The 26,300-nt window shown below is 49.2% G+C and overlaps 1 protein-coding gene across 18 annotated transcripts in view; it reads left to right on the forward strand.

Moving 5' to 3' along the window:
* Positions 1 to 26,300, forward strand: part of HDAC5 (histone deacetylase 5) — a 1,827,433-nt gene that overhangs the window by 1,260,398 nt on the left and 540,735 nt on the right. For all 18 annotated transcript variants that reach the window (XM_086923942.1, XM_086923931.1, XM_086923932.1 and 15 more), the window contains one exon: positions 4,295 to 4,517. In XM_086923942.1, coding sequence (XP_086780068.1) covers positions 4,295 to 4,517 — 223 coding nt within the window. The remainder of the gene's footprint in view (positions 1 to 4,294; positions 4,518 to 26,300) is intronic.

A 26,300-nucleotide genomic window follows, 5' to 3' on the forward strand; every position in this document is an offset into this window, starting at 1 on the left:
ATCGATGGCGTCTCCAGGAAGGCCCGTCAATCGTCTCGCTATACCAAGGTCTACGCCAGGCGCCAAAACAGGTCTACAGTCAGGGCAGCAGTCCGTCGCAGCCGTCAGGAGGCGGGAATCTTCGCGGGAAAAGTCTTCGGGCCACTTGTTTCGACAACAGGATCGATGAAGCGGAGTGCACTTTCCCTCGGAGATTTCACACGAAGTTCCTCACGATCGTCGGGCTTGGACCGGTACCACTGATGCAGCCCCATGTTGGGCGCCAACTGAAGGACTGGGTTCTTTAAGACCCAGCGGTGCCAGGGCACAACACCTGAAACCTTCGTGGGTAACCTGCTCCGGCGTACGAATGACAGAGACACGGGGCACTTCCTTCGGCGTCAAAGATTCAAGGTTTATTTACTGCAGGGAACACAGAAGTCACGACAAGTACAACACGTGCAACTTGGGGAGACTGCTTCAAATTGGTTCTGTGGATCGCTCCTTTTATACAGAATTTACCCATAGGACAACATGATACACAAAGGTTTACAACCCGGTTCCCACAATTATCCCCCAGAGGGGTCGCTTTGGTCACTTTGAAACACACAAGGTCCGGAACATAAGTGCGGAAACATTTGGCGGTTCCCAACTGTAAAAGCCCATCTTCCCAACATTAGTGCATTCCAATCGGCAGTAAAACAGATCGAAATAGGAACAAAGACAGGTGCAGAGGAAGACGGAGACAGTGGGGAGATCGGAAAGGGTGTAGAAGGGGAGGTATCGAGAAACACGAGATACAGGCATCAAAGGGACGTGCCTAATGAGATGCACGGCTGAGACAATAAGTCCGTGCGGCAAGATGGGCCTCGAGCGGCGCCATCTGCTTTACAGTATCATCCCCCTCGTCATAAAGACACTTACGAAGAACATGTGTCTTCCGCAAATATCTTGGGAGTCCCAGGGTCGCGAAGCGGACATCGTCCGTTCGCTGGCTACTTGAGGGCAAGAGACAAAATGGATGCCGTATCTAAGATGGAACCCGTGGGTACAGATGAAAAACCCACATAACAAACGAACGGTTTAAGTTAGCACAGCGAAACTGCGCACACTTACTAAACTCGTCATTTGCGGTTCATAGATACCAGACTCGACCATATTCGTGCGAGTCAAAAACATCACTTACAATTGTCAAGGAACCTCAGTTTCCGTACTGTATCCAGATCTAAAACCAGGCTGGGAGTCGTGAAGATGATGGCTTGACTCTAGGAAGACCTAATTTGTTTCAGGGCTTTTCTAGAATGTTAGTCGGAACAGGAAGGAGAGAGATTGGCCTGAAATGTTTGGGCTCTGCTGGATCTGCATCTTCCTTTTTCAAAATGGGCTGGATAAATGCATATTTCCAGCTGGAGGTGTACACCCCTGTCACCAACGAGGAATTCCAGATGTCATTCAATACTGGGTGGAGCCAAGGGGCAAGTAGTTTAAAAAATCTGTCAGGACAAGGGTCCGCTGGAGAGCCTGATTTTATCTTGTTAAGTTTCCCCCAAAGATGCTTCTAAACTTAGGAGGCGAAAGGCTGCCCACATGCTAGTTCCACACAGTATATGAGGTGAAAAATCTGGTGGTCCCGAGAGTGGGAAGGAGGAGTAAATATCCTCGATTTTTGTCTGAAAGAAGGTAGCTAGTTTTCCACAAAGAGTTTTGGAGGAAGGAATAGTGCTTTTCAGTGCCTCAGGTTTAGCAAAACCCTGCACAATATTAAACAGTTCTTTCATAGACTTATCAGAGGAATTAATCTGATTGTCAAAAAAGTCCTAATGGACTTACACTTTAGGGAATTAACTCTTCTTAGCGCTGCCTTATAGGCACATTTAGCTGCTGGCTCATAGTGTTTACGCCAAGCGCGCTCTAACCTCTTGCATAGACTCTTCTCCGTCCGGAGCTTGTCCGTAAACCAAGGAGCTGAAGGTTTGCTCTTAGCAAGCTTCATATTTTTCATCGGGGCAGTTTTACCCAGAGCAGACTTGATGCACTGATTAAAGGTTAGTGCATCTAGACTGGGGTCTCCTGTGGGCTGGGGGAAGAGTGGTCTGTAGCTTAAAGCCCATTTATTCAGCGGAGACCTTTCTCCAATTCCTCCTGACCTCCAAGGGTGGTCTTACCAGATCATTGCGTGAAAACCCTCAAACACTAAAAGGGATCAGCCAGTGATCGGACCAGGTCAGAGATAGCGAGTGCTCTACCTGTAAAGCATGATCATTGGTGAAGAGTAGATTCAACATGTGACCAGCCACATGTGTTGGTGATGCTACCTTTTGCGTCAGATTAAGCCCTTTCAGGGTATCCGCCAGCTGGACAGCTAAGGGGCAGTTGGAATTTTCCAGATGGACATTAAAATCACCAAGGACTGTCAAGTTAGTGTATTTCAATGACAGATCAGCAATGATATGATAGAGTTTCAACATCTGGGCCGCTGGGGCATTCAAGGGTCTATATACCAATAATCCTGCCATAAGGGAGGTTTTAGCTGAGGTAAAACACTGCCTCAATCTGTCCCAGATTACCAATTCCCTTAAACATAATCTCCCAGTCTTCTCTCATAATAATAGCAAGGCCACCTTCCAATCTATTCTCAGCACAATTCACTTTAGAGATCCTTTAGCCTGCTGGAATGGCTAATGCTATGTGCGAGTTGGAACTATCTCGCATTCAGGTTTTAGTTAGAAACATAATGTCCCAGGCATTCGTCTTTATGTTGAGCCAGATGTCATCTGCATGTTTGGACAGAGATCTGCAGTTGACAAGGCATGCCTTAATGGAGGGCCTTGGGGGAGGTGTGTGTATTCTAATAGAATCAGCCCCTGACATGTCTTTGTCCTCACCAGCATTTTCAAACCTGAAGTTGCAGGCGCGGCATTGGAACTCGCAGAGAATTCCTGCCTTTTATTCTTCTGAACAGAGGTCCCGACAATTAGGCCTGTGGCAGTTTACGGTGCAAAAAGCAAGTAATTGCTCTTTGCTCCAAGCAATTCTTAATGTTGGGCCCCCTCGGGCAGCATGGCTGGTGCTGGCCGTGGTCCGGACGCAGACTGGTGCAGACAGGCTTGCCTTGTCCGCGTCCGCTGCGCGACCGCGTCATCCGCCCCCTTTTGTTCTGGGCGGGCGCGGTAGCGACCAGCGAGAGCGGTAAAACTGAACCGCTAACCTCCTAGCGGAAAATAATTTACAAAATATGCCCCCCCCCCCCCCTCCCCCCCCGGAGCATTTAACACAGCACATATACTAGGGACTGATCAGGTTATACCAGTGTCCAATCTGGGTGTACCCAAGTACTTAACAAACCAATTTAGGGAAGAAAGCACAGAGACTTGGGTCCTGATTAGCAGGTTCCCGGTCAGACTAGTCAGAAACAGCATTACATCAAGCAAAAAGTGGGGGTAACCATAAAAGCAGTTCCTACTTTCCTGCAGATATGATGCATGTAATTTGATTGTTTTTGCTCTCTCTCGTTTTCTGATGGGTGTGTAGAGCGTAAGGCACAAGATGAACGTTTCCCATGAAACTTTGTATAGTAGTGATCTGTAACACGGTAATTGATATTTGTGTTGGAGAATAGGATGTGCAATACTTATTTAAATAATATAGAAACCTTTTTAGAGTATTTATATATTTTAACCTTAGTGTTTACTAATGTATGTACAGCTTGATGTGCAGTTATAGGATTAGCTGGTTACGCAAATATGTTAATGAACAACTTCAGGGAGATACCTGGCACTACATGACATATTGCATAAAACTACCCTGATGCAGGAGCCTACCTAAATAGTAAGAAGGTAGCGGCTGTCATAATGTCTATTATATTGTACATTTTATATTACACATCTTAACTGTTTTTATTGTATTTTTTTATCTTATGTGCTTTTATGGCTCATAACTGAAATAAAGTTTTATTGATTGAATACAAGAGACACTAATCAGTAAAATATGTTATGCCTACAATAGACAGCGGCTGCAACATTAGCGTTTTAGGATTGATATGGGTAAGGGTTGTTGATGTAAAACGTCTGTGGTACCTCTTTTTTCATTTTTCCCCAAGGTCAAGTGCCAGTTAAAGTGAAATTCATGGGCACTCAGTTTGACCCGGAGTCCTTTGTATCAGAGCACTGTTTTCACTATTTTCTCCCTAACTTTACAACCCCAACACTTTATATTTGCTCTATTTCTCTAAGGACTTGAGATTGGGTTGTTAAAATGTAGCTGGAATCTTTTGTTTGTTCTTGCTTCCTTACCCTCTGTCCCCTCTCTCCCACAGGCTTCGTCTAAGATATCGTCACAGCAGGAGGCAGAGAGACAAGCAATTCAGTCCCTGCGACAGGGGGGAGCGCTGACGGGCAAGTTCATGAGCACGTCGTCACTACCCGGCTGTGTTCCTGCTGTGGCCCTGGAGGGGGAGGTGAATAACCATGGACATCCATCCCTCCTGCAGCACGTACTATTACTAGAGCAAGCCAGGCAGCAAAACACTATTATTGCTGGTGAGTACATGGGATGGGAATATTTCTGTTGTCGGTGGTAGACGGTCCAATGAAAAAAGAATACCTATTGAAGTGGAGATGAGTGACCATCTAAATCATGCTGGGTAGAACAAAATACTGTCATCAGTAATATAATGTAGCACGTAAGGTCAGGATTCAGGTGAACTGTCTGAGTTAAGGAAATTGGATGACCAATATAATACCCCAGTCTGCTGGAGCTGGAGTCACTACAAATTGGTTTAGGAGAAAAGTCAACAGTCACCCTTTTCTCAGTAAATCAAGGAAGGGCTCTGTAAATAATAGCCAATGGTAGAGCACCAACATGACTTGTAAAGTAATTGTTCAATGGAGCAACGGCGGACCTCTAGTTCCACACCTCACGCCAGTTCTAATAGAAGTAATTTTGCTGCAAAACCAACCCCTACGCCAGCCGTAGTTTGACGTAACTGTGCTCCAGAACAAAGTGTTGTTTGCTGTAAAATGGGGGTGCGCAGATCATAAAGTCCAATAGCCAAATAGTGATGTGTAAAATCAATTTTTAATTCCAAATTCTTTAAAACTCTCCAAACTGAGAAACTCAGCCAACGCGTTTCATTCCCATGCTGGGAACTTCATCAGGGCAATGAAAAGTGACGACTAGAAAGTACTCTCAGCACTGGCCAATGTGGGTGTTCTGTAGTGTCAAGAAATGCTTGTTCTCCACAAGTCAAAGATCGTCCATATGTATGTCTTTATAAGCAGATAGCTTCATTCAATGTATGTACTTGTAGTGGTCCCGTGTATTGCACTGGAGCCAAGCAGAGAATGGTAAGTCCTGCCAACCGAAATCTGGACGCCGCACGGGTAGTTCTCTTTCTCCGTGTATCCTTTATGATCTATGCACCTCCATGTTACAACACATGACTTGTAAAGTATCCCAGTGCTTTGAGGCACGGTTCTTTAGGAGTGTTTGGGGAGAAGGTAATGCAATTTCTCTCGATTCTTTGGGCTCTGACGCAGTTGATGCGTGAGAGCTGCAACACACTTCCCTTTCTCAATGGTAATGTAAATAGAGATTGTGGATACAGGAAATGCTGCCTGTAGGGGAGGTTTGGTCTAAGAAATGCTAATGAGGCACTCTTGGAGGGATTGCCAAGATATATTTTCCACCCCCAAATCATAAAAAAATATATATTTCTATGGCGCAAGCTAAGGACTTCTCTATTATATGGCAAAATTAAGAGACATCATTATATGGAATGTTCAAAGTCTGTCAAAAACCAGAGCTGCAACGTGCTCAGGTAGTTTTAATAAATAGGCCAATAAAGAAAATCAGCCTGATTCCAACCAAGCACAACTGCTTTAAAGCTTACTGCCCTCTAGAAAGAGTGTGCACCAAGTCTAGAGACCTCTACCATGGGCTTCCGCCATTATCTAGCAAAGTGTGTGGCAACGAGCAGTTGGCTTTTTCTGAAGGAGCTAGTTGGAGAGCAAGATTGTGGTACGAGGAAAGCAGTATGCCTCTCATATTCTGTGAGTCAGCTAGTGTCAGCCAAATTAGATAAAATGGAAAGTAAGAGCAGAGGATGGAGGAGCAGTTGGCTTTCATTATTTCAGACACGCGGAAGACAGCTCCTTATGGAGAGAAAGACTGGTTGTTGATGTTCTTGACCTTGAATATCAGAAGCCCTCTCAATCCAGACAAAACAAAGGAGTGTGGCCAGTTTGATTGGGAATTCTTTCAAAGGAAGGTCTGAGTTAGCCATCTGACAGAACGAGAAGGAAAATGTTAGCCCAGATAAAAGTATATATAGAAAAGGGAGGGGCGAATGCCATGAATGCCTCCCAATCTGCAAATCTGAGACTGGAGGTGGTTGGTGGGGCTTGAGGCCTAATTTGTGTGAAGGGAAGTTGTTTTTTTCTGACCCCGAAAACCTGCCAGGCCAGAAGGACAGGATGTTCCTAAAGTATTAAGGATGAGGGTCCCTTAAGGGATGTAGAAGAATACTCAGGTAGCTGGGAAGAGCATAAGGGACATCTCTTGCACTGTCCAGAAGAGCCGAAAAACATGTTTGTGTGGGGGGGCCAAAAGGGATTCTTCTCCACTAGAGAGCATGAGCGAAGGAAAACCATGGTCCAAGGACTCGTACTGAATGGACGAAAGGCATACACAGGCAGGGGCTGCAATCCAGGAGGAAGGTGTCCACTGGCCAGGCTTCTGCGTTCGGGTGCCAGCTGCGGAAGTGAGGAAGGTGATGAATTAGATGAGAGCCAAAAAAGATCGCCAAGACTCAAGGATGACAAAGAGCTCGAAAGAGGGGTCCAGTATTCAGTCACTGAAACAAAGGCACATAGAGTGCCATCAGCACTCCTCAGCATCATGCTTCTGATTTAGGACATCTTGACTGCCTTCAGTGGCAGAATAATGTGTTGGAGTTCATGAACGTACTGCAGTGTATGCGGTTGAGGTATGACTCTAGACATATTGCAGAGTTCAGAAAGGATAGACTTTTATTTTTGCTACATGCACGGTGAGGAGTTGAGATGTCATCTCTCTTTGTCCTTTAAGGCACTCTCCATCCTCTTTTAGCCTATTTAGTCTCTAGAGTGTTAATGGGCTCTCTCAGATTAGATTTTAGGCTTCAGTCCTTTGGCTTCGGATGGCTAGTATACCCTGTATTTTCATAGTAATGCTCCCATCCTAACCCCTGAGGGTTTGGTAGAAAAACATGAATACAAATATATAGATGAACTAGCAATGAAATCTGCACTGATAAATGCAGATTGGTTAATGCCCATAGTATGAATATCAGTTACTCTGTTACTGAGGAAGGTTATTCTTAATTATGGAAACTTAATTTGATGAAGAGTCCATTCCAGTATTGCTCTTTGCAGTTATGTGAAGCTTTATGATAGTTACTGGTAAAAGTAGAAAGATGATTGGTGGAACTGTTGCAATAATTGTGTCTGTGATTATACAAATGTATTACTGATGTCCCTTCTAGATTTGAACATCGGCTGTTCAAAGTGTCCAATTCATGGATGGAAACCATCCTGTGTGCTCTAGTTTACCAACCACAGATTCAAAGGAAATGTTAATGCCCCATGTAGATATAGTGACTCTTTCCTCTTGACTGAAAATTTCCAGGTGAAATTAGAAAAGATGTGTCCAATAGTATAAGATTAACACTATTTACTTATTACACTTCCCACCCTATAGCCCTACAAACCCAGCAGCCTATGCCTAAAATATAACTAAAATATATAATATTACACCATATACATCAGTATTAATCAATTAAAATATGAATAAAAATTAAGTAATTATGATAATTGTTACTTAAATTCCCACCCTATCCCCCTACAAACCTAACAATCTGCTACAACACTATAAATTGCTATTGGCAATACGTTAAATAATCTAATAACTTAAAATGACAAACTATATGTAAAAAAATATTAGCAATTGTACAAATAATAACACCTACAATTAATGTATAAACTATTTTTGGATTATGAGTTTTTTTTAACGCTAAAACACCCTCTCACATTACGTCAAAGTCTCCCATTATCTTAAACTTCTTTGCAGAGTCTGCCCTTTTCTAGCAGATTCTAAAAGAGCAAGGGTGGCTAGAAAAACACTTGAAGCTAAGGTAAATTACAGGGTACTACATAGCTAAACTTAAGGTCATTGAAAATGCAGCTGTGGGAGGTCTTGTATATAAATGTCCTTGAGATGCTTCTACACTGGTACCTTGCACATCAAGAAAAAAATGGATGGGTGGCAGTATGGCTCCAGTCATGACTCAAACGTTGTGTGATAAGTGTGCCCTCAAGCACCTGAAAGCAATTGGGGAGCGAGAAGCAAAGCATTTTGTTGCTGAGCATAAGAGAATGTGTTTGAAACAGAGCTCCTGCTCCAAAACATGGGGCACAAGTCCCATTCCTTCTCAATGTCTTCCAGTATGTCTTAGTCAAACTCATGGAAACTTGTCCCCATCTCAACCACTCTAAGGGCCTCATTACGATGCCGGTCGGACGGTCAAATTCCCACCGCCAAGCCTGGGAAAGTCACCCCTTCCGTATTAAGCTGCACACTCTGCTACCAATGTGGTCTCATCTACGGCGGTGCACATATCCCCGGATATGACACTGCAAGTGCGAACAGACGCACAGGAAACATGTGATATGTACACACATGCATGACCTATGTGGGATATGCCTTGTGCTGCATGTCCCCACATTGCCTCGGTGTGGCGATCTGTGCTCATTCAATGGAAATACATACCACCTACAGACTTGCCTGCACTCCTGCGCCCACAGGTTGTTAGCCTCCGAGGTTCAGCTGCCACGGTGTAGGAGAAACCTGGAGAAATGGACCCATGCCAGAGACTGTTGGGGAGAAGCTGATTTGGGCAAGTATGCACCCCAAGTCCTTTGTTTCTGTCGAGTTGAGACAGCTAGTCGGACCACCACGGTTGGATCGTCAGAAATGGACATTATGATCCAGGCAGTGGTAGGAACTCCCTGTACAACTCTATGGCTGCTGCTTTTCTCCGGCCGCCATCTCAGCAGTCTGAGAAAGCCTGTCAGAATGGCGGTGTTCCAGCGATCGGTCTGAATGCATTCATCATGCATTGTAATTCGGCGGTCAGTCCGTCAGCTTCCTACGGGACTGTGGCAGTCTGACCGATGAGGACACGTATATTGGTCCATCCGGCATCCTAAGAGCCTATGTCTATGGAGAAATCGCAAATGCCACACTTACAAGGACAAGTGTCTTCTGACTGCAAACCATTACTTTATTTGGTTCCAGCACACCCCCTCATTTCCTGTCAAAAGCCCTGCAATAAATAGCAACCTTAATGAAGGCCATGCAGAAATTTTTTCCAGATGCTGCTGGCTCCCTCTGGTGTACTTTTAGACACCCTAGAGCAAAAGTGGCCTCCAATCAAATTTTCTTCGTAGTCTCTTCGTTTGGGTTCTGTTCCCGAACCCTTATCAAAGCCAACCAGACTTCTACTCCAGGGTCCATGCCAGTTTTTTCTTTGCCGGTGCCAATTCCGACTTTGCTAGCACAGTATCCAAGGATGATGCTGATCTTTGATCTCAAACAGACATTGGCCTGAACCAGATCTTTTATCATGCTATGAAATAAAGGTGCAGCTGTGATTGTTCTACCAGACCTCCAGCCCCCGGCTGTCGCTGGATACCAGTATTAGTAGAAAATAGACGTCCTCTTAAGCTCAGATTCAAATGCGGTCCAGGGCATGCCTAATATCCCTAATGACAATGATGATGACGACAATGATGATGATGCGGTCTCTATGATTCTTCCCCCCACCCCACTTTATTACACTGATGAAGGACTGTTCTTTTACTTGCATCAAGCCAGTGGACCAAAATACTTCATCAGAAAAATAACTGGATTATCCACTTGGTCCACCTGCGCAAGAAAGTGTCTCTTGCTGCATTTGTGTGAAGTGCTACAGTTGCAATTGTCTACTCTGGAAACTAAAGCTAGTTTGTTGACAGACATGCTTCAGCTAAGTACAGCTTCATCTGAAAAGTTACTACCATGTAAGGAGGCCCTAATGGACGTTTTCACGGCCACATGGCTTAAGCCGTGCTGACCCCCCTCCCCCCCCCCACCCCCCCACCCCCAGTCATTTGCCTGCACAAGCCAACCCCTGAAGACCCTGAGTGGTACATGCATCCATAAATAAAGCCAATCCAAATTATTAACAAACTCTCTCGCTCTCTCTCTTGCTCTCGCACACTCTCTCCCCCCTCCCCTCCCTCCCTCCCTCCTCTCCTCCCTCTCTTCTCTCCTCTCCTCTCCTCCCTCTCTCCTCTCCTCCCTCTCTCCTCCCTCTCCTCTCCCCCACACTCCCCCCCACTCTCTTTCTCTCTTTCTCTCTCTCTCTCTCTCTCTCTCTCTCTCTCTCTCTCTCTCGTCGGAGTACTTAGACGCCGCGCATGCGCGCTGACGTCAGTTCTTCTTTTTTCTGCGCCAGCTAGCGCAGATCTGAAGAAGCTCTACCCCTAGTCACTTTTTGATCGAACTTTTTGATCATTTCTTTCCTCGAGTCTTCGACTCTAACGGTGCCGGTAGGGATGCCCGGGTTCAAACCCTGCTCGAAGTGCGACCGACTGATGTCGGTTACCGACCCCCATCGCCGGTGCCTGAAGTGTTTAGGCCTCGACCACGACGACCGCACCTGCTCCGACTGCCGGGCCCTGATGTCTAAAGCTAGGCGGGAGCTGTCCGGCAAGCGACTCGAGCTCCGGCAGTCGGCCCGCGCCGTTCCAGGTCCCGGTCCCACGGGAGGTCGAGGGACCGGTTGCGGGGTAGGAGTAGGAGTCATCGGAGCTCCGGGAATTGGCCATCGGTCGTCAGGATCCAAGTCCTCAGGTAAGAGGCATGAGAGGTTGGAGAGACGTCATTGTTCCTACGACCCACCCCGACGCTCGCACGATGCGGCGGGGGGTTCGGGTGACGGAGTCGCTAGCGTCGCCGCCTGCCCCACACCTTCGGGTCCCTGGGCACGGCGCGTCGCCACAGAAGATCGAGCGGTACCTCAAGGCCATGAGGTCCCTCCCTCCTCAGTCGGGTTCCGCGGCGCCTCCATGTTGTTAATTTATTCCTAGCAGCTTTAAATCTGTTACCTGCAGGCTATAATTTACCTCCATTATTTTATGTGTGTATTATAATAGTGAGTTAGTTTGAGAGTGAGTGTATGTTTAGTGAATGACTGCGGAAGTGTGTGGGACGTGAATAAATGTTTTTGTTCTCTGTGAAGCCTAATTTTGACTTACATTGTATCTAATGTTTAATCCACTGTTGCACATTTGTCTCAAAGTCCATACATGGATTTAAATATGAACCACAACTTTAATAATAAATGAACTCTATTTTCATAAAAAAGTGTATCTTACTTGTGCGATGTATTGTTGACTCTGATACGTAGAATTGTGTCACCACCCGCCCTATCATTACGATCCCCCCTTTTGGGACCTACAAATTAACCTTGGCAGGGTATATTTGTTCTATTTAGCGGTTCCGACTGGAGGCCTTGCGGGTCGGGTGCTTCGGCCCCGACGCCGTCGGGTGCTTGGCCGACGCCGCCAGTGACTTTGGTCCCGGCGCCGCAGGACCTCACCGGATCCGCTTCCGGATCCGGGTCGTCGCCGGTCGACCTCACGACCTCACCGGTGCCGGACCCGCGGGTGTCGCCCCCGGCGCCCACTGTGGACCCGTCCCCAATCTTCCCTTCGGTCCGACTCTGGCGCCGAAACGGCTTCCGACGGCCTTTGGAGATTTTTATTTCCATGAGGAGGCCCCGTCTGTTGCACCTGTTTTACAGGCGACGGGTGACGAGGGTGACTGGGAGGGGTCTGAGGACCCTCTGGCACTCCAGACTGGAGTGCCAGTCTCAAGAGGACTGGACATATGAGCTTGGGGAGGCCAGTGGTATTGACACTTCGCCAGACACTGGATTTGTCTCCCCTCCCACCGTGGCTACGGAGGAGGGGGCTGCTTATAGTGTAGTGTTGACGAGGGCGGTATGACCTTAAACCTTGAGCTCCCCGTCGCGGCCGTGAGGACTAACCTCCTCACTGAGGTACTCAAACTGCAGGCAAGGTCGAGTGAGCCTCTACTGCCGTTCAATGAGGCCTTGTGTGACGTTCTTGTGGGCACTTGGTCCAAGCCCGCCACATGTCCGCCTGTGGATAGGAACGTGGCCAGACTCTACCACCCGCCCCCGGGCGACCCTTGCTTTTTGTCCACCCACCCTACCCCCGAGAGCCTGGTTATCCAGTCCTCCACTTCCCAGACCGCATTCCCGACGGCTCCGCCCGATCGGGAATCCAAGAGATATGAACAATTCGGGAAGAAAGTGTTCTCGTCCCTAAGTTTGGGGCTGCGGTCTGTCAATACCGCGTGTCTCTTGGGCCGCTACACCCACACCCTGTGGGACACAGTCGCGGACGTGCTGCCACAATGTCCGGAGGAGGTCCGGGCTAAACTCGTCCAAGCCCTTTGTTGAGGGCCGAGATGCAGCGCGATATTCCATCCGGTGTGGGCTGGATACCACGGACTCACTGGGCAGGGCGATGGCAACGACGGTGGCGGTTCGACGCCACGCCTGGTTGAGGTCCGCCAACTTTTCGGCTGATGTCCAGGCCACACTTCTGGACATGCCATTCGATGGCAGTCGCCTCTTTGGCGACAAGTCAGACCATGCGCTTGAGCGTTTTAAGGACTCCAGGGCTACGGCCAAGTCCTTGGGCCTCTCGGCCACACGCCAGCAAATGGGTGCCCTTCGCTCCTTTCGTGGCCACGGAAGGGGAGCCCCCACATGTGATGCCAGCCATGGACCGCAGAATGTACAACAACGCAGTGGCGTCGTGGAAACCGCCGTGGCGGCGTTCGGGGACAACGGTGAGGCCAGTCCAAACCTCCCTCCGCAGCATCTGCCTCAAAACCTTCCTAGTCAGTGTTTTCAGGCCCATGTGACGCCAGTGAGGGGCAGGGTTCGCCATCACCTCACCCACTGGCGCACTGTCACATCGGACAGGTGGGTGCTGCAGATCGTCTGAAGGGGCTACTCCCTCCCCTTCGAGGCGACCCCTCCAGCCATGCCACCGCAATTCCACCGCGTGTCGGGGGATCACTTGCAACTTCTGCAAGAGGAAGTCACGGCCCTATTGGCCAAGGGGGCCATCGAGCGCGTTCCTGGGCCAGAAGTAGGGTGTGGCTGTTACTCCCACTACTTTCTGGTACCAAAGAAGGGCAAAGGGGGCCTACGCCCTATCTTGGACCTACGGAACGTCAACGGCTTCCTCCGGAAGGAGAAGTTCAAGATGCTGACTTTGACTCAGGTCTTAGCTGCCCTGGACCCTGGAGACTGGCTGGTAGCGTTGGACATGCAGGACGCTTATTTTCACATCCCCGTCCTACCTGTGTCCCTCTCAGAAGCTCCTCTTCATCGGAGCGGTTCTAGACTCGGCGCAGTTTCGGGTTTATCCTCCCGAACAGCGGGTTCGGGATATTCCGGCTCTGATTCCGATCTTTCAGCCTTTATCCCGAGTCTCGGTCAGGTTGACGCTGCGGCTTCTGGGGCTGATGGCCCCCTGCATCCTTCTGGTGCATCACGCCCGGTGGCGGATGCGGGCTCTGCAGTGGGACCTGAAGTTTCAGTGGGCCCAGAATCAGGGCAACTTGTCCGATCATGTCTTGATCTCGGAGGGCACTGCAAGACAGCTACAGTGGTGGCTCACGGACCGCGATTGGGTCAGTGGAAGATTCCTCTCCCTACCCCACCCGGAGTACGTGGTTGTGACGGACGCGTCCCTCCAGGGCTGGGGAGGCCACATGGGAGAGGCGGAGATCAGAGGCTTCTGGTCTCCGCGGAGTCCCGGCTCCATATCAACCTTTTGGAGCTGCGGGTGATCCGACTAGCACTGAAGGCATTCCTCCCCTCTGTCCGGCGGAGTGTAGTGGAGGTGTTCACGGACAACACCACCGCCATGTGGTACTGCAACAAACAGGGCACAATGGGGTTGTGGACCCTATGCCAGGAGGCTCTCCGCCTCTGGCAGTGGCTGGAACATCAGGGCTTGACCCTGGTGGTTCAGCACCTGGCAGGTTCTCTGAATGCCAGGGCGGACGAACTCAGCCGTCCGTGCATGATGGATCACGAATGGCGTCTGAACTCGGACATGGCGCAAGGCCTCTTTCAGCAATGGGCAGAGCCTTGGTTAGATTTATTCACCACAGAAGAGAACGCGCAATGTCATCAGTTCTGCGCGTTGGAATTTCCAAGGCGGCACTCGCTCGGAGACGCTTTTCGTCGCGAGTGGAGTTGCGGTCTATTGTACGCCTTTCCACCTATACCACTTCTGCCCAGAGTGCTGAAGAAGATCAGGCGCGACCGGGCCCAGGTTATTCTTGTGGCTCTGGACTGGGCACAAAGATACTGGTATCCCGAGCTACTCAGCATGTCAGTCGATCCCCCGATTCGTCTGCCTCTTCGGGAAGACCTTCTGTCGCAGCAGCTGGGGACGGTTCTGCACCCGAACCTGTCCAGACTCCACCTGCAAGCTTAGAGATTGAGCGGCGGCAGTTGAGGCCATTTGACTTGCCTCCCGAAGTCTGTGATGTCATTCTGGCAGCCAGGCGTCCCTCCACAAAGTCGGTATACGCCTGCAGGTGGAACAGATTTGTGGCATGGTGCACAGCAAAGGCTGTGGATCCTCTCTCTGCCCCTCTCTCTGAGGTTCTTCTCTTCCTTCTTTCTCTTGCCCAGGAGGGCTCTGCTCTGGGCACTCTCAAGGGCTACCTTACTGCCCTTTCCGCCTTCCTAAGGCTACCTGATCAGCCTTCTTTATTCAAGTCCCCCATTGTAAATAGATTTCTGAAGGGTATCACTCATATGTTCCCTCCTGTTCCCTTCGTGATGCCCCAGTTGGACTTGAATCTTGTACTTACTTATCTAATGTGTGCTCCCTTTGAGCCGCACCATAACTGTCCTCTCCGTCTTCTTACTTTGAAGCTTGCTTTCTTGGTGGCCATCACCTCTGCCAGTGAGTGCGCTCCAGGCTCTTTCTTCTACACCTCCTTTCCTCTCTGTCCATCCGGACAAGGTAGTGTTGCGGACGAGACCCTCTTTCCTGCCCAAGGTTGTCACGGCCTTCCACATCGGGCAGTCCATTACTTTGCCGACCTTCTTTCCGCCTCCGCATCCCTCGAAAGAAGGAGAGGCTCCACCGTCTGGACCCAAAACTTGCGCTCTCTTATTATCTGGATCGCACACGCCAGTTCCGGGTGGATGACCAACTCTTTGTTGGTTACGTGGGCGCGAAGAAGGGAAAGGCGGTGTACAAGCGGACCATCTCGCGGTGGATCATCTTGTGTATCCAGGCATACTACTCCTTGGCCAAAAAGGAGCCCCCGGTTGGATTGCGGGCTCATTCTACTCGGGCCACGGTGACTACAACTGCCCTGGGCCGGGGAGTGCCCTTGCAGGACATTTGCCAGGCAGCTACGTGGGCCTCGTTGCACACGTTTGCAAGACACTACTGCCTGGACCGCCAAGTCCGGAGGGATGGCTTCTTTGGCCGTTCCGTCCTCCAGGACTTTCTGGTGTGATTATTGGTTCGCAGACCCACCACCGGGGTTGGTATTGCTGGGGTATCTATTCTAAGGTAAGGAATCTATCACTAATGTGTCTCTTTCAGATGCACAAGTTACTACTTGTGTAATGATATATCTGTAAGAGACATTAGTTAGTGATAGATTCCTTACCGACCCACCCATCCTCCCCGTTCTGCGAATCGATATCTAGGGTTAAGGTCTTCCCCTTTCAGGGCCCTAGTTTCATGGCACCAGTGTTGGTTCTATCATGGCTCTGCATATCTGGCCCGGAAAAGCTGTGTATCAGAACTGACGTCAGCGCGCATGGGTGCCGTCTAAGTACTCCCACAACGTCATTCCGGCGCTAACGACGCAGACGACGGACGCGGAGCCGCGGACGACGCCTACCGACGAGCTGGGGTATTGCTACGCAAAAATTGCGGATCCAGTCTGACGCCTGGGGATATCCTAAGGTAAGGAATCTATCACTAACTAATGTCTCTTACAGATATATAGTTACATAAGTAGTAACTTGTGCATCGAGGATAGACCGAACACAACAAAGTATGTGCTGCATGCAGACATGGATCCAACCATTTCCATATTGCACCACTGTAGCACTTAAGAGGCATACCTGAATGTGATCAACTGGATTTTCAAGAGATAATCAAGGGCCCCTTCTGGACAAGCCCTTCGATGACTATAGACTAGAAAAAAATCTTTCTTGGTCCCAGTGTTTCAAAGGTAGTAAACCCATAGCTCAATTGTTGGGGTTATTTACCTCATCCAGAAAATTTTATCTGAAAATATAGGGTTTTTCCGAAGGCCATCTTCCCGGCAGTGTCACACTTCCTAGATGGTGCAACAGCAAACCTAACCTTATTGGGGCAGACATTGTGAAGCTGAGGCTTTTCACTCCTTCAGGGTCTAAAATCATCCGAATCTTCATCCTTTGCTGTTGCGCTCCCCAGTCTACTTTAATTTGCCCTCTTAAGCCCACAACCAGCCAGTGGGGAGCAGGCAGGATTCCTTCTCCAGCTGGAAATCCATCTCGTCAGACCGATGTGTTTTACAGTTTATTCAAAGGGGCTGCATCCTGACTTTCATCTCATCCTTTGCTCTTATTCCTCCACTCTAGATCTACATTGTTTTGATGCAAAAAGTTCCTGCTGGCTAAAGGTGCATTAAGCAGGTGCCACACTCTGATAGATGTGCTCTTCATTCTACTTCCTCACTCCGAACAAAAGTAGAGGCTTACGGCTCCAGCCTTTCTGAAGAAGGAGAATTCAAAATGTTCACTCTTGCTCAGATCCTTTGTGCTCTGGATCAAGGTGACAGGTTGTGTCTCCGACTTGCAGGAGGACTACATTCATGTACCCGTCGTCCAGTTCCACGGGCAGTACCTGTGGTTCAAACTGCTTTCCGGACAATTTCTTTGTGCTGTGCTGCCCTTCGGCCTTTCATCAGCCCTTGAGTGTTCATAAAAGTTATCTCTTTGCAGGTTGGGATTAATGTAATCATGTACCTTGACAACTAGCGGTTCAAGAAAGGCATATCCAGAGTTAGTTATAGACCACCTCCCAGCAACAATTGGGTTCTTTATTTTCTTGGGGGTTTCCATTAACGAGCCATAGTCCACCTCATCCTTACACAGAAGATTACCTTCTTAGGGGCTATCATGGCAATGGTGGCATTCAAGGCCTTTTCACCATAGCAGCATGTCCAAGACATTATGGATATAATCCTGATGTTTCGGGCTCAGTACTGGGTCTCGGTGAAGGATTGTTCTTAAGTTTTGTGTGCTACTGGCATTGTGCATCTTTCTTCTCCCATTCGCCAGATGGTGCATAAGAGTTCTGCAATGGAACTTAAGGTTTCAGTGGGCCTAGCACTAAGATTGCCTCTCCGAAGTTGTCTAGCTCTTACAGTATCAATCAATAAATCAATCAATCAGGGTTATTGTAAAGCTCGCTACTCATCTGTGAGGGACTCAAGGCACTAGGGGGAGGTAGGAGTGGAGTTCCGCTGGACTGTTTAGCCGAAGAGCCAGGTCTTGAGGGTCTTCTTGAAGGTGCTCAGGGAGGGGGCGCGTCTGATGTCTGCTGGTAGTGTGTTCCAGGTCTTGGCTGCAATGTGAGAGAAGGATCTTCCACCTGCTCTGGCTCTTTGGATGCGGGGGGTTTCGGCAAGTGCAAGGTTGGCTGATCAGAGGTTTCTTTTGGTTGCGTGGAAGTTGATTCTGTCATTGAGGTATTTGGGTCTGCTGTTGTGTAGGCATTTGTAGGTGTGAGTGAGGATTTTAAAGGTGCCTCTTTCCTCCACGGGGAGCCAGTGGCGACTTCGCAGGTGGTGGCTGATGTGTTTTTTCCGGGGGATGCCTAGGACGAGTCTGGCAGCGGTGTTCTGTATTGCCTGGAGTTTGTGGAGCAGGGACTTGTTGATGCTGGCGTAGAGTGCGTTTCTGTAGTCCAGTCTGCTGGTGATGCGTGCGTGGGTGACTGTCTTCTTTGACTCCGGGGGATCCATTTGAAGGTCTTTCAGAGGATGCAGAGAGTGTTGAAGCAGCTGGAGGTGACAACGTTGACCTGACGGTTCATGGTGAGTGCTGAGTCGAGTATGATGCTGAGGTTTTGGTGTGGTCTGCGGGGGTAGGTGGGCTTCCGAGGGTGGTCGGCCACTAGTTGTTGTCCCATGCTGAAGGGGTGGTTCAGAGGACAAGGATTTCTGTTTTCTCTGCATTGAGCTTCAGGCAGCTGTTGGTCATCCAGACGGCGAAGTCTTGCATACCTTTCTGGAAGTTGAGTTTGGTATTGGTGGGTTCTTTGATGAGGGAGAGGATGATCTGGGTGTCGCCAGCGTAAGAGGATACGATGTTGAGGCTGTGTTGTCAGACGATGGCTGCGAGTGGGGCCAGTGATGACACCTGTGTGAGTCTGCAGGTGATTTTCGTGGGATCGGAGAGAAAGGGTGGCAGCCTGATCCTTTGGTTGGAATGGAAGACATCTTTTTCTTCCCCACCCAGACTTCACAGTTGTGACTGACGCTTCACAATGTGGTGGATGGGCCACCTGTGGGAGGTGGAGATCACAATCCTGAGTAGTCTGGTCCAGGGTGTGGAGCCAGCGCCACATCAGCCTTTTAGAACTTTGGATGAAATCCTTCTTACTTGCCATAAAGGGAAGCCAGTGCAGGTCCTAAGGAGCAACATCACCACCATGTGGTACTGCAACAAGCAGGGTGGAGTAGCAACCTGGATCTCGTGTCAGGAAGCCCTGCATCTCTGGTTATGTCTGGCCAAGCAGAACATGTTGGTGCTTAAATGCCTGAGCAGACAAGTTAAATAGATATAGGCCATAAAGGGAAGCCAGTGCAGGTCCTAAGGAGCAACATCACCACCATGTGGTACTGCAACAAGCAGGGTGGAGTAGCAACCTGGATCTCGTGTCAGGAAGCCCTGCATCTCTGGTTATGTCTGGCCAAGCAGAACATGTTGGTGCTTAAATGCCTGAGCAGACAAGTTAAATAGATATAGGCTGGCGCTCCACGAGTGACGTCTCCTTTGTGACGACCTTCTGTCTGAGTAACCTGAATCTCCGCAGCCTACACCTCCATTTGTGGAGATTGAAGGGCAACAATTAAATTCCTTTGACTTGCCGTTCTGGAAAGGTAGATATTGTTCTTGCAGCCAGACACTCGTCCATGCAGTCTATCTATGCCAGATGCTGGGAAAGGTGTATGTCCTATTGTGGGTTATGTCATCACGACCTTCTGCATACCAAACTCTCTCATATAGTGTTTTGTTTAATCATTGGCCCAACATTCCCTTGCAATATTCACAGTTAATGTTACTTGTCTGCCCTTTCAGCTTCTCACTGTTTTTCTGATGAACCCTCTTTCTTTGCATCACTGGTTGTGATGCATGCTCCAAAACCATTTGTCATTCCTCAATGGGACCTAAAACTAGACCTTATATTCCTTATGTGCACACTATTTGAGCCTATGCGCAATTGCGTACTACAGCGTCAGATGATCAGGACAGTCTTTCCTATCACCATAAGCATGCCATGTAATTGAACTACAGTAACTGTGCAACCTTCCAACGCCACTTTCTTTCTGGTCAAATTGATGCTGCCGCCTCAGGCTGCTTTCCTACCAAGGGTGGGACTACGATTTCATGTTAGTCAATTGATTATCCTGCTTTCTTTTCCACATGCATGTTCATTCCATCAAGACAATGGGCATTACCTTGACATTGGCAATGGGGTGCTGATTCTAGATATCTCTCCGGCTGACATAACTGCACTGGCAGCCAGGTCCAACGGTAAGGTTATTTTGCCCACTTGATCACGCATGACTTACAAATCTGCATCTCCTCCTCGGACCCTCCACCTTTGGGAGGTACTGCTGTAGGATCATTTCTAGAGGTGTCAAATCTTTGGTTAAAAGTATACATCAGATACAGTGGATACTGTATCTAATCACTGATCCTCACTGCCCTCCTACCTCCCTGTACCATGGATTGTTCTCCTGAACATCGTAATAAGACTTAAAATCCGATTTTGGCACACTGGTACCTGTAGTTTGTTCAAAGTGCTCCCTGTTTGAAGGAATTGAAAAAGAATATTAAGAAACGGACGTCTAGGCATAGGGGTTGCGCTTGTAATAATAATAATAATAATAATAATCCACATTTGTAAAACGCACAATCACCTGCAAGGGTCTCTAGGCGCTGGGGGCCGTCGGGAATATTAAGCAAGCTATTGCCCAGAATCACATGGTGCTGAGCTAATCCTACACCGGTGCTGGGGATCGAACCGTGATCCCCAGATTCCAGAGTCAGTCGCCCTAGCCGCGGCGCCACACCTCTTCCCATGTATGCCACTTTGCTTTGCCATTTCTTGGGCCACTAGTAGTAATCACGGAGCCATAGGGAGCCACCTACCAGCACGCAGGGAGCACTGCTGATATCATCTCCAGATCGAGCCAGGCGCTTGGGAGTATTCTAAAGGTGAGAAGTCTATGGTTAGATAGCGTATCCAGCAAAAAGAGCATTAAAATAGAATGGTGATACTACTCGATATACTTCAGTCCATCGATGCATGAGATTTCATCTATTTGGGTATAAGATACATATTTCCGCATACCAATCCATGCTCATCACTGTAAGTATTTGAGTTTCATAGTCCATGGTCTACATTATCAATTCAAGGCCTTATCGTTTTGCCTCAAGTCTGCTGTTTGAATGTTTACAAAGGCTGAGCCCTAGTGGCAGCCCATCTACGTCGACTCTGAGTATGTACACATAGCATGGAAGACCTGGATAAAGCGGTTGATCTAAGGGATAATAGACTTTTTTGGGAAATAATAAACAGGCCTTTTTTAAAAACAGGGGAAGAAAATACCATTCGAGTGCATATACTTGAAGATTCCTGGGTAGCTCATTATAGTAAAATCTTCAATCCCAAGGAGAAACTACAGACTGTTACCACGGGAGAGGATGAATACTGTAATGTTAACATGGAATCAGCAAAGATACTTAGTGACTCATTAACGCTCTCGGAAGTGGAGCTGGCTTTGACTAAGGGGGCGGCTTTAAAGGCCCCTGGCCCTGATGCAGTACCCTTAGACCTTTTTAAACATAACCTGGAGGTCTGGTCCCCATTACTTCTGAATCTTTTTAAGGCATTAGTGCTGGGGCCCATTCCGACCTCCTGGAAAGAGGCAGTTTTGGTGCCTATTTTCAAAAAGGGTGATAAGTCTGACCCACGTTGCTATAGACCAATATCATTACTTGACGCATCATGCAAGTTAATGGGTAGGGTAATATTGGCGCGTCTAGAATCGTGGGCAGAGTCGGCGGGGGTTATTGTAGAATCCCAATATGGTTTTAGGAGGGGGAAAGGAACTACTGAGCAGTGCTTGAATCTAGCACTGATCATGGGCAAGTACATGGGCGCAAAGAATAGTTCTATTCATTTGGCATTTATGGACTTGTCCAGTGCATTTGATACGGTATGCAGGGATAAACTGTGGCGTATGATGGACTCTTTGGGGTTCGAGGAGCCTTTGGTAACTTTGCTCCGCAGGTTGCACACTGCTACAATGGTCAGAATTAGATATGGCCCTGGAGGAGAGAAAACAAGACCTATATTATCCACCGAAGGCGTCCGACAGGGATGTATTTTAGCCCCTTTTCTATTTTTGGTTTATACGAATGGTCTAGAGGGCTTTTTATTAGAAACTGGTGCTGATTTTCCGAAAGATAAACGGTAAAAGAATTCCAATGTTGTCATATGCAGATGACACTGTCCTAATGGCCCTTACTCCCAATAGCATGCAGATTTGTCTGAATGCTTTTGATATGTTTATGGGAAAATTAGATTTAGGGGTCAACTTCACTAAATCTTTTGCCATGACTTGCGGCTCGAAAAATGTAAAAATTTGCAAATACAGGGTGAGGAACTCCAATATAGAGAAAGTTGATAACTTCAATTATCTGGGAAACCTTTTTAACAAAAAATTGAACTGGGAACCTTTGTTGTCAGCCAGGGTTCAAAAGGTTACACAGTCAATTGAAGCTCTCTTTCGCTTTGCTAGTTAATTAGGACAACGACGTATAGCTGAAATAACATCTTTATATAAAGCTAAATGTGTTTCTGCTCTGACCTATGGTGCTGGTGTTTGGGGGTCACAAAATTGTGAAAAAATACAGATTATGGAGAATAAGTTTCTAAAACGCTTACTATCTGTCCCATCGGGCACATCTAACATATTCTGCCACGGAGAGGTTGGAATTGAGTTTGTAAGCAATATTATTCACGTTGCACCTTTAATATTATGGTCTAAAGTTTGGCAATCTGATGAACTGAAATTAACTAAAGATATCCTTCAAGATTGCCTTAAACTCGAGCATTACAGGGAAATCCCATGGCTACGATATGTCAGGGAGACCCTCTATAAGATAGGGTTGGGAAATATGTTTACAAATCCTGATATGCTTAGTAAGGATGCTAAGGAAGTTATTAAAAATGCCTATAGTGTTAAACTGGGTTCTTTAAAGACAAATGGTCATGTAACACGGGTACGGGGAAAGCTAGTCCAACCCTTTTCCTCTGTCATATATTATGAACACGTAATGGCGCTTTTATCTTACAAGATTTCGCCTTGGCACCTTACACTTCCTCTTTGCTTTTCCAAAGCAGGGGGGTTGGTGGGAGAAGTTACCTTGTTGCCCTTGTAATAATAAAGTTTCGCAAAATACTCTCCACCTTTTTCTCTTTTGTACTTTGTATAAGGTCCCAAGAAACACCTTTATCAGACAATTATTATTATCTCTTGGAACGTGCTATTACAAAGAAGCTTATGAATTCTTGTTATTTCTGTCAACTGCACACACCTGTAATGCTGTATTGAATTTCATTAGATCAGCTCTGATAATCAGAAATAGATATTGAATGTTCATGGTATTTAGTTTTAAGCTGTACTATGGTTTTTATCCTGTAAATATGTATTGTGATTTTATGGTAGATTAATTGTTTTGTTGATGTATACTTTTATGATTTCCTTGTGGAATCGAAATAAAGTTATTTGAACTGAGTATGTACACGTTTTTTTATATCTAAATAGTTGGCTTGTCAGCACACCTATGGGGTAGGAACTGAACATCGCCACTAAAATAACCCTCAAACTCTTCCACCAACTCGGGATTCCATCAAGTGTTGTAAAATCCAATGTGTCTCCTGCAAAAGACAATGTTATTCCTAAGTGCGAAAATATGTGTGGAAACTATGAAGTGGTTTCCTTCACGAGAGCCAGGTGAAAAACCTCTAACCTATGGGCTGAGACATTCAAGAAACAAGATAGCAGTTTGCAACTGCAGAATGCCTCTGGAACTGATGTCATCGTACATTCCCCTTGTGCCTTATTGTTTTCTTCAGATGTGCCCCGAACAAGAACTGTTGGACCTTCGGTAGCAATAAGTTAGCATTCATTGGGACGACCCTGTAATATTGCTGTACTCATAAAGAAAGTACTCTCATGGCAGATGTTTGAGGACCATATCTTTGCGCAGTTTTTATCTGAAAGAGACACGTTAGTGATAGATTCCTTACCTTAGAATATCCCCAGGCGTCAGACTGGATCCGGAAATTTTTGCGTAGCAATACCCCTGCGCGCCGGTAGGCGTCGTCTGCGGCTCCGCGTCCGTCGTCGGCGTCGTGAGCGCCGGGATGACGTCGTCGGAGTATATAGACGGCGCCCATGCGCGCTGACGTCAGTTCTTCTTTTTTCCGCGCCAGCTAGCGCAGATCCGGAAGAAGCTCTACCCCCAGTCACTTTTTGACTGAAAACTTTTTCGATCTTTTTGATCCTCTATTTAGTCGATCCTCGACTATCGGTGCCAGGGATGCCCGGGTTCAAGCCTTGCTCGAAGTGCGGCCGACTCATGTCGGTCACGGACCCCCATCGCCGGTGCCTGAAGTGCTTAGGCCTCGACCACGACGATCGAACCTGCTCCGACTGCCGGGCCCTGACGTCGAAGGCTAGGCGGGAGCGGTCCCGCAAGCGTCTCGAGCTGAGGCAGTCGGCCCCGCGCCGCTCCAGGTCCCGGTCCCGGTCCCACGGGAGGTCGAGGGACAGGTCGCGAGGTCGGAGTCATCGACGTTCCGGGAGTGGACACCGATCGTCTGGTTCCAAGTCCTCAGGTAAGAGGCATGAGAGGTCGGAGCGACACCATCGGTCCTCCGACCCGCCCCGTCGCTCGCACGATGCGACCGGGGACTCGGGCGACACCGCCCACGCGGCTCCGCGGGAGTCGCAAGCGTCGCCGCCTGCCCCACACCTTCGGGTCCCTGGGCACGGCGCGTCGCAGGAGGAGGTCGAGAGGTACCTCATGGCCATGAGGGCCCTCCCTCCTCAGTCGGTTCCCGTGGTGCCTTCGGGCCGATCGGCTCCGTCTGGAGGTCCTTCCGGGTCGGGCGCTTCGGCCCCGACGACGTCGGGTGCTTCGGGCCCGGCGCCGCTGGCGACTTCGGTCCCGGCGCCGCGCGACCTCGCTGGATCCGGCTCCGGATCCGGGACCCCGCCGGTCGACCTTACGACCTCGCCGGCGCCGTCCCTTCAGGTGTCGTTCCTGGCAGCCGATGTGGTTGCCGACCCCAATGCTTCCTACGGTCCTACTCAGGAGTCGGAAGGGCGCCGCTGGGCGCCGATTCCGTCGGCCTTCGGAGAGTTCTATCTCCACGAGGAGGCCCTGGCTGTTAATCCTGGTCTCCAGGAGCCGGGTGACGAGGAGCAATGGGAGGGGTCCGAGGACCCTCTGGCACGTGATTGCCAGTCACATCAGGACTGGACATATGAGCTTGGGGAGGCCAGTGGTATTGACACCTCGCCAGACACTGGATTTACGTCGCCCCCGACTGTGGCTTCGGAGGCGGGTTCTGCTTACAGTGTAGTGTTGACGAAGGCAGCTAAGGCCTTAAACCTTCAGCTCCCCGTAGCGGCCGTGAGGACTAATCTCCTCACTGAGGTCCTCAAACAGCAGTCCGGCTCCGCGGAGCCCCTCCTGCCGTTCAACGAGGCCTTGTGTGACGTTCTTCTGGGCACTTGGTCCAAGCCTGCCACAGGCCCCCCTGTGGACAGGAACGTGGCCAGACGCTACCGCCCGGCACCGGGCGACCCTTGCTTTTTGTCCACCCACCCCACCCCCGAGAGTCTGGTCATCCAGGCCTCCAACTCCCAGACCGCATTCCCGTCGGCCCCGCCCGACAGGGAATCCAAGAGATATGAGCAGTTCGGGAAGAAGGTCTTCTCGTCTGTGAGCCTAGGGCTACGGTCAGTGAACACCAACTGTCTCTTGGGCCGCTACACCCACACTCTGTGGGACACGGTTGCGGAGGTGCTGCCACAATGCCCTGAGGAGGTCAGGGCTAAACTCAGCCAAACCCTTGCGGACGGCCGAGATGCGGCACGTTTTTCTATCCGGTGTGGGCTGGATACCACGGACTCACTGGGCAGGGCGATGGCAACGACGGTGGCGGTTCGACGCCACGCCTGGTTGAGGTCCGCCAACTTCTCGGCCGATGTCCAGGCCACCCTCCTGGACATGCCGTTTGATGGCCGTCGCCTCTTCGGCGACAAGGCAGACCATGCGCTGGAACGTTTCAAGGACTCCAGGGCCACGGCCAAGTCCTTGGGCCTTACGGCCCCACGCCAGCAATCGGGTGCCTTTCGCTCCTTTCGTGGCCACGGAAGGGGCGCCCCACCACGGGCCGCCAGCCACACGCCGCAACATGTCCAGCAGCGCGGTGGCGGACGTGGGAACCGCCGCGGCGGTGGTCGGGGTCAGCGGCGAGGCCAGTCCACACCTCCCTCAGCAGCCCCCGCCTCAAAACCTTCCTAGTCCGAGTTTTCAGGCCCATGTGACGCCTGTGGGAGGCAGGGTTCACCATCACCTCTCCCACTGGCATACAGTCACTTCGGACAGGTGGGTGCTGCAAATTGTCCGAAGGGGTTTCTCCCTCCCCTTCGAGTCTTCCCCTCCATCCATGCCACCTCAATGCCACCGTGTGTCGGGGGATCACTTGCAACTTCTGCAAGAGGAAGTTTCGGCCCTCTTGGCCAAGAGGGCCATCGAGCGCGTTCCTGGGCCAGAAGTAGGACGTGGC

This window comes from Lissotriton vulgaris, chromosome 5 (assembly GCF_964263255.1).
Source record: "Lissotriton vulgaris chromosome 5, aLisVul1.2, whole genome shotgun sequence".
NCBI classification, from domain to species: Eukaryota; Metazoa; Chordata; class Amphibia; order Caudata; family Salamandridae; genus Lissotriton; species Lissotriton vulgaris.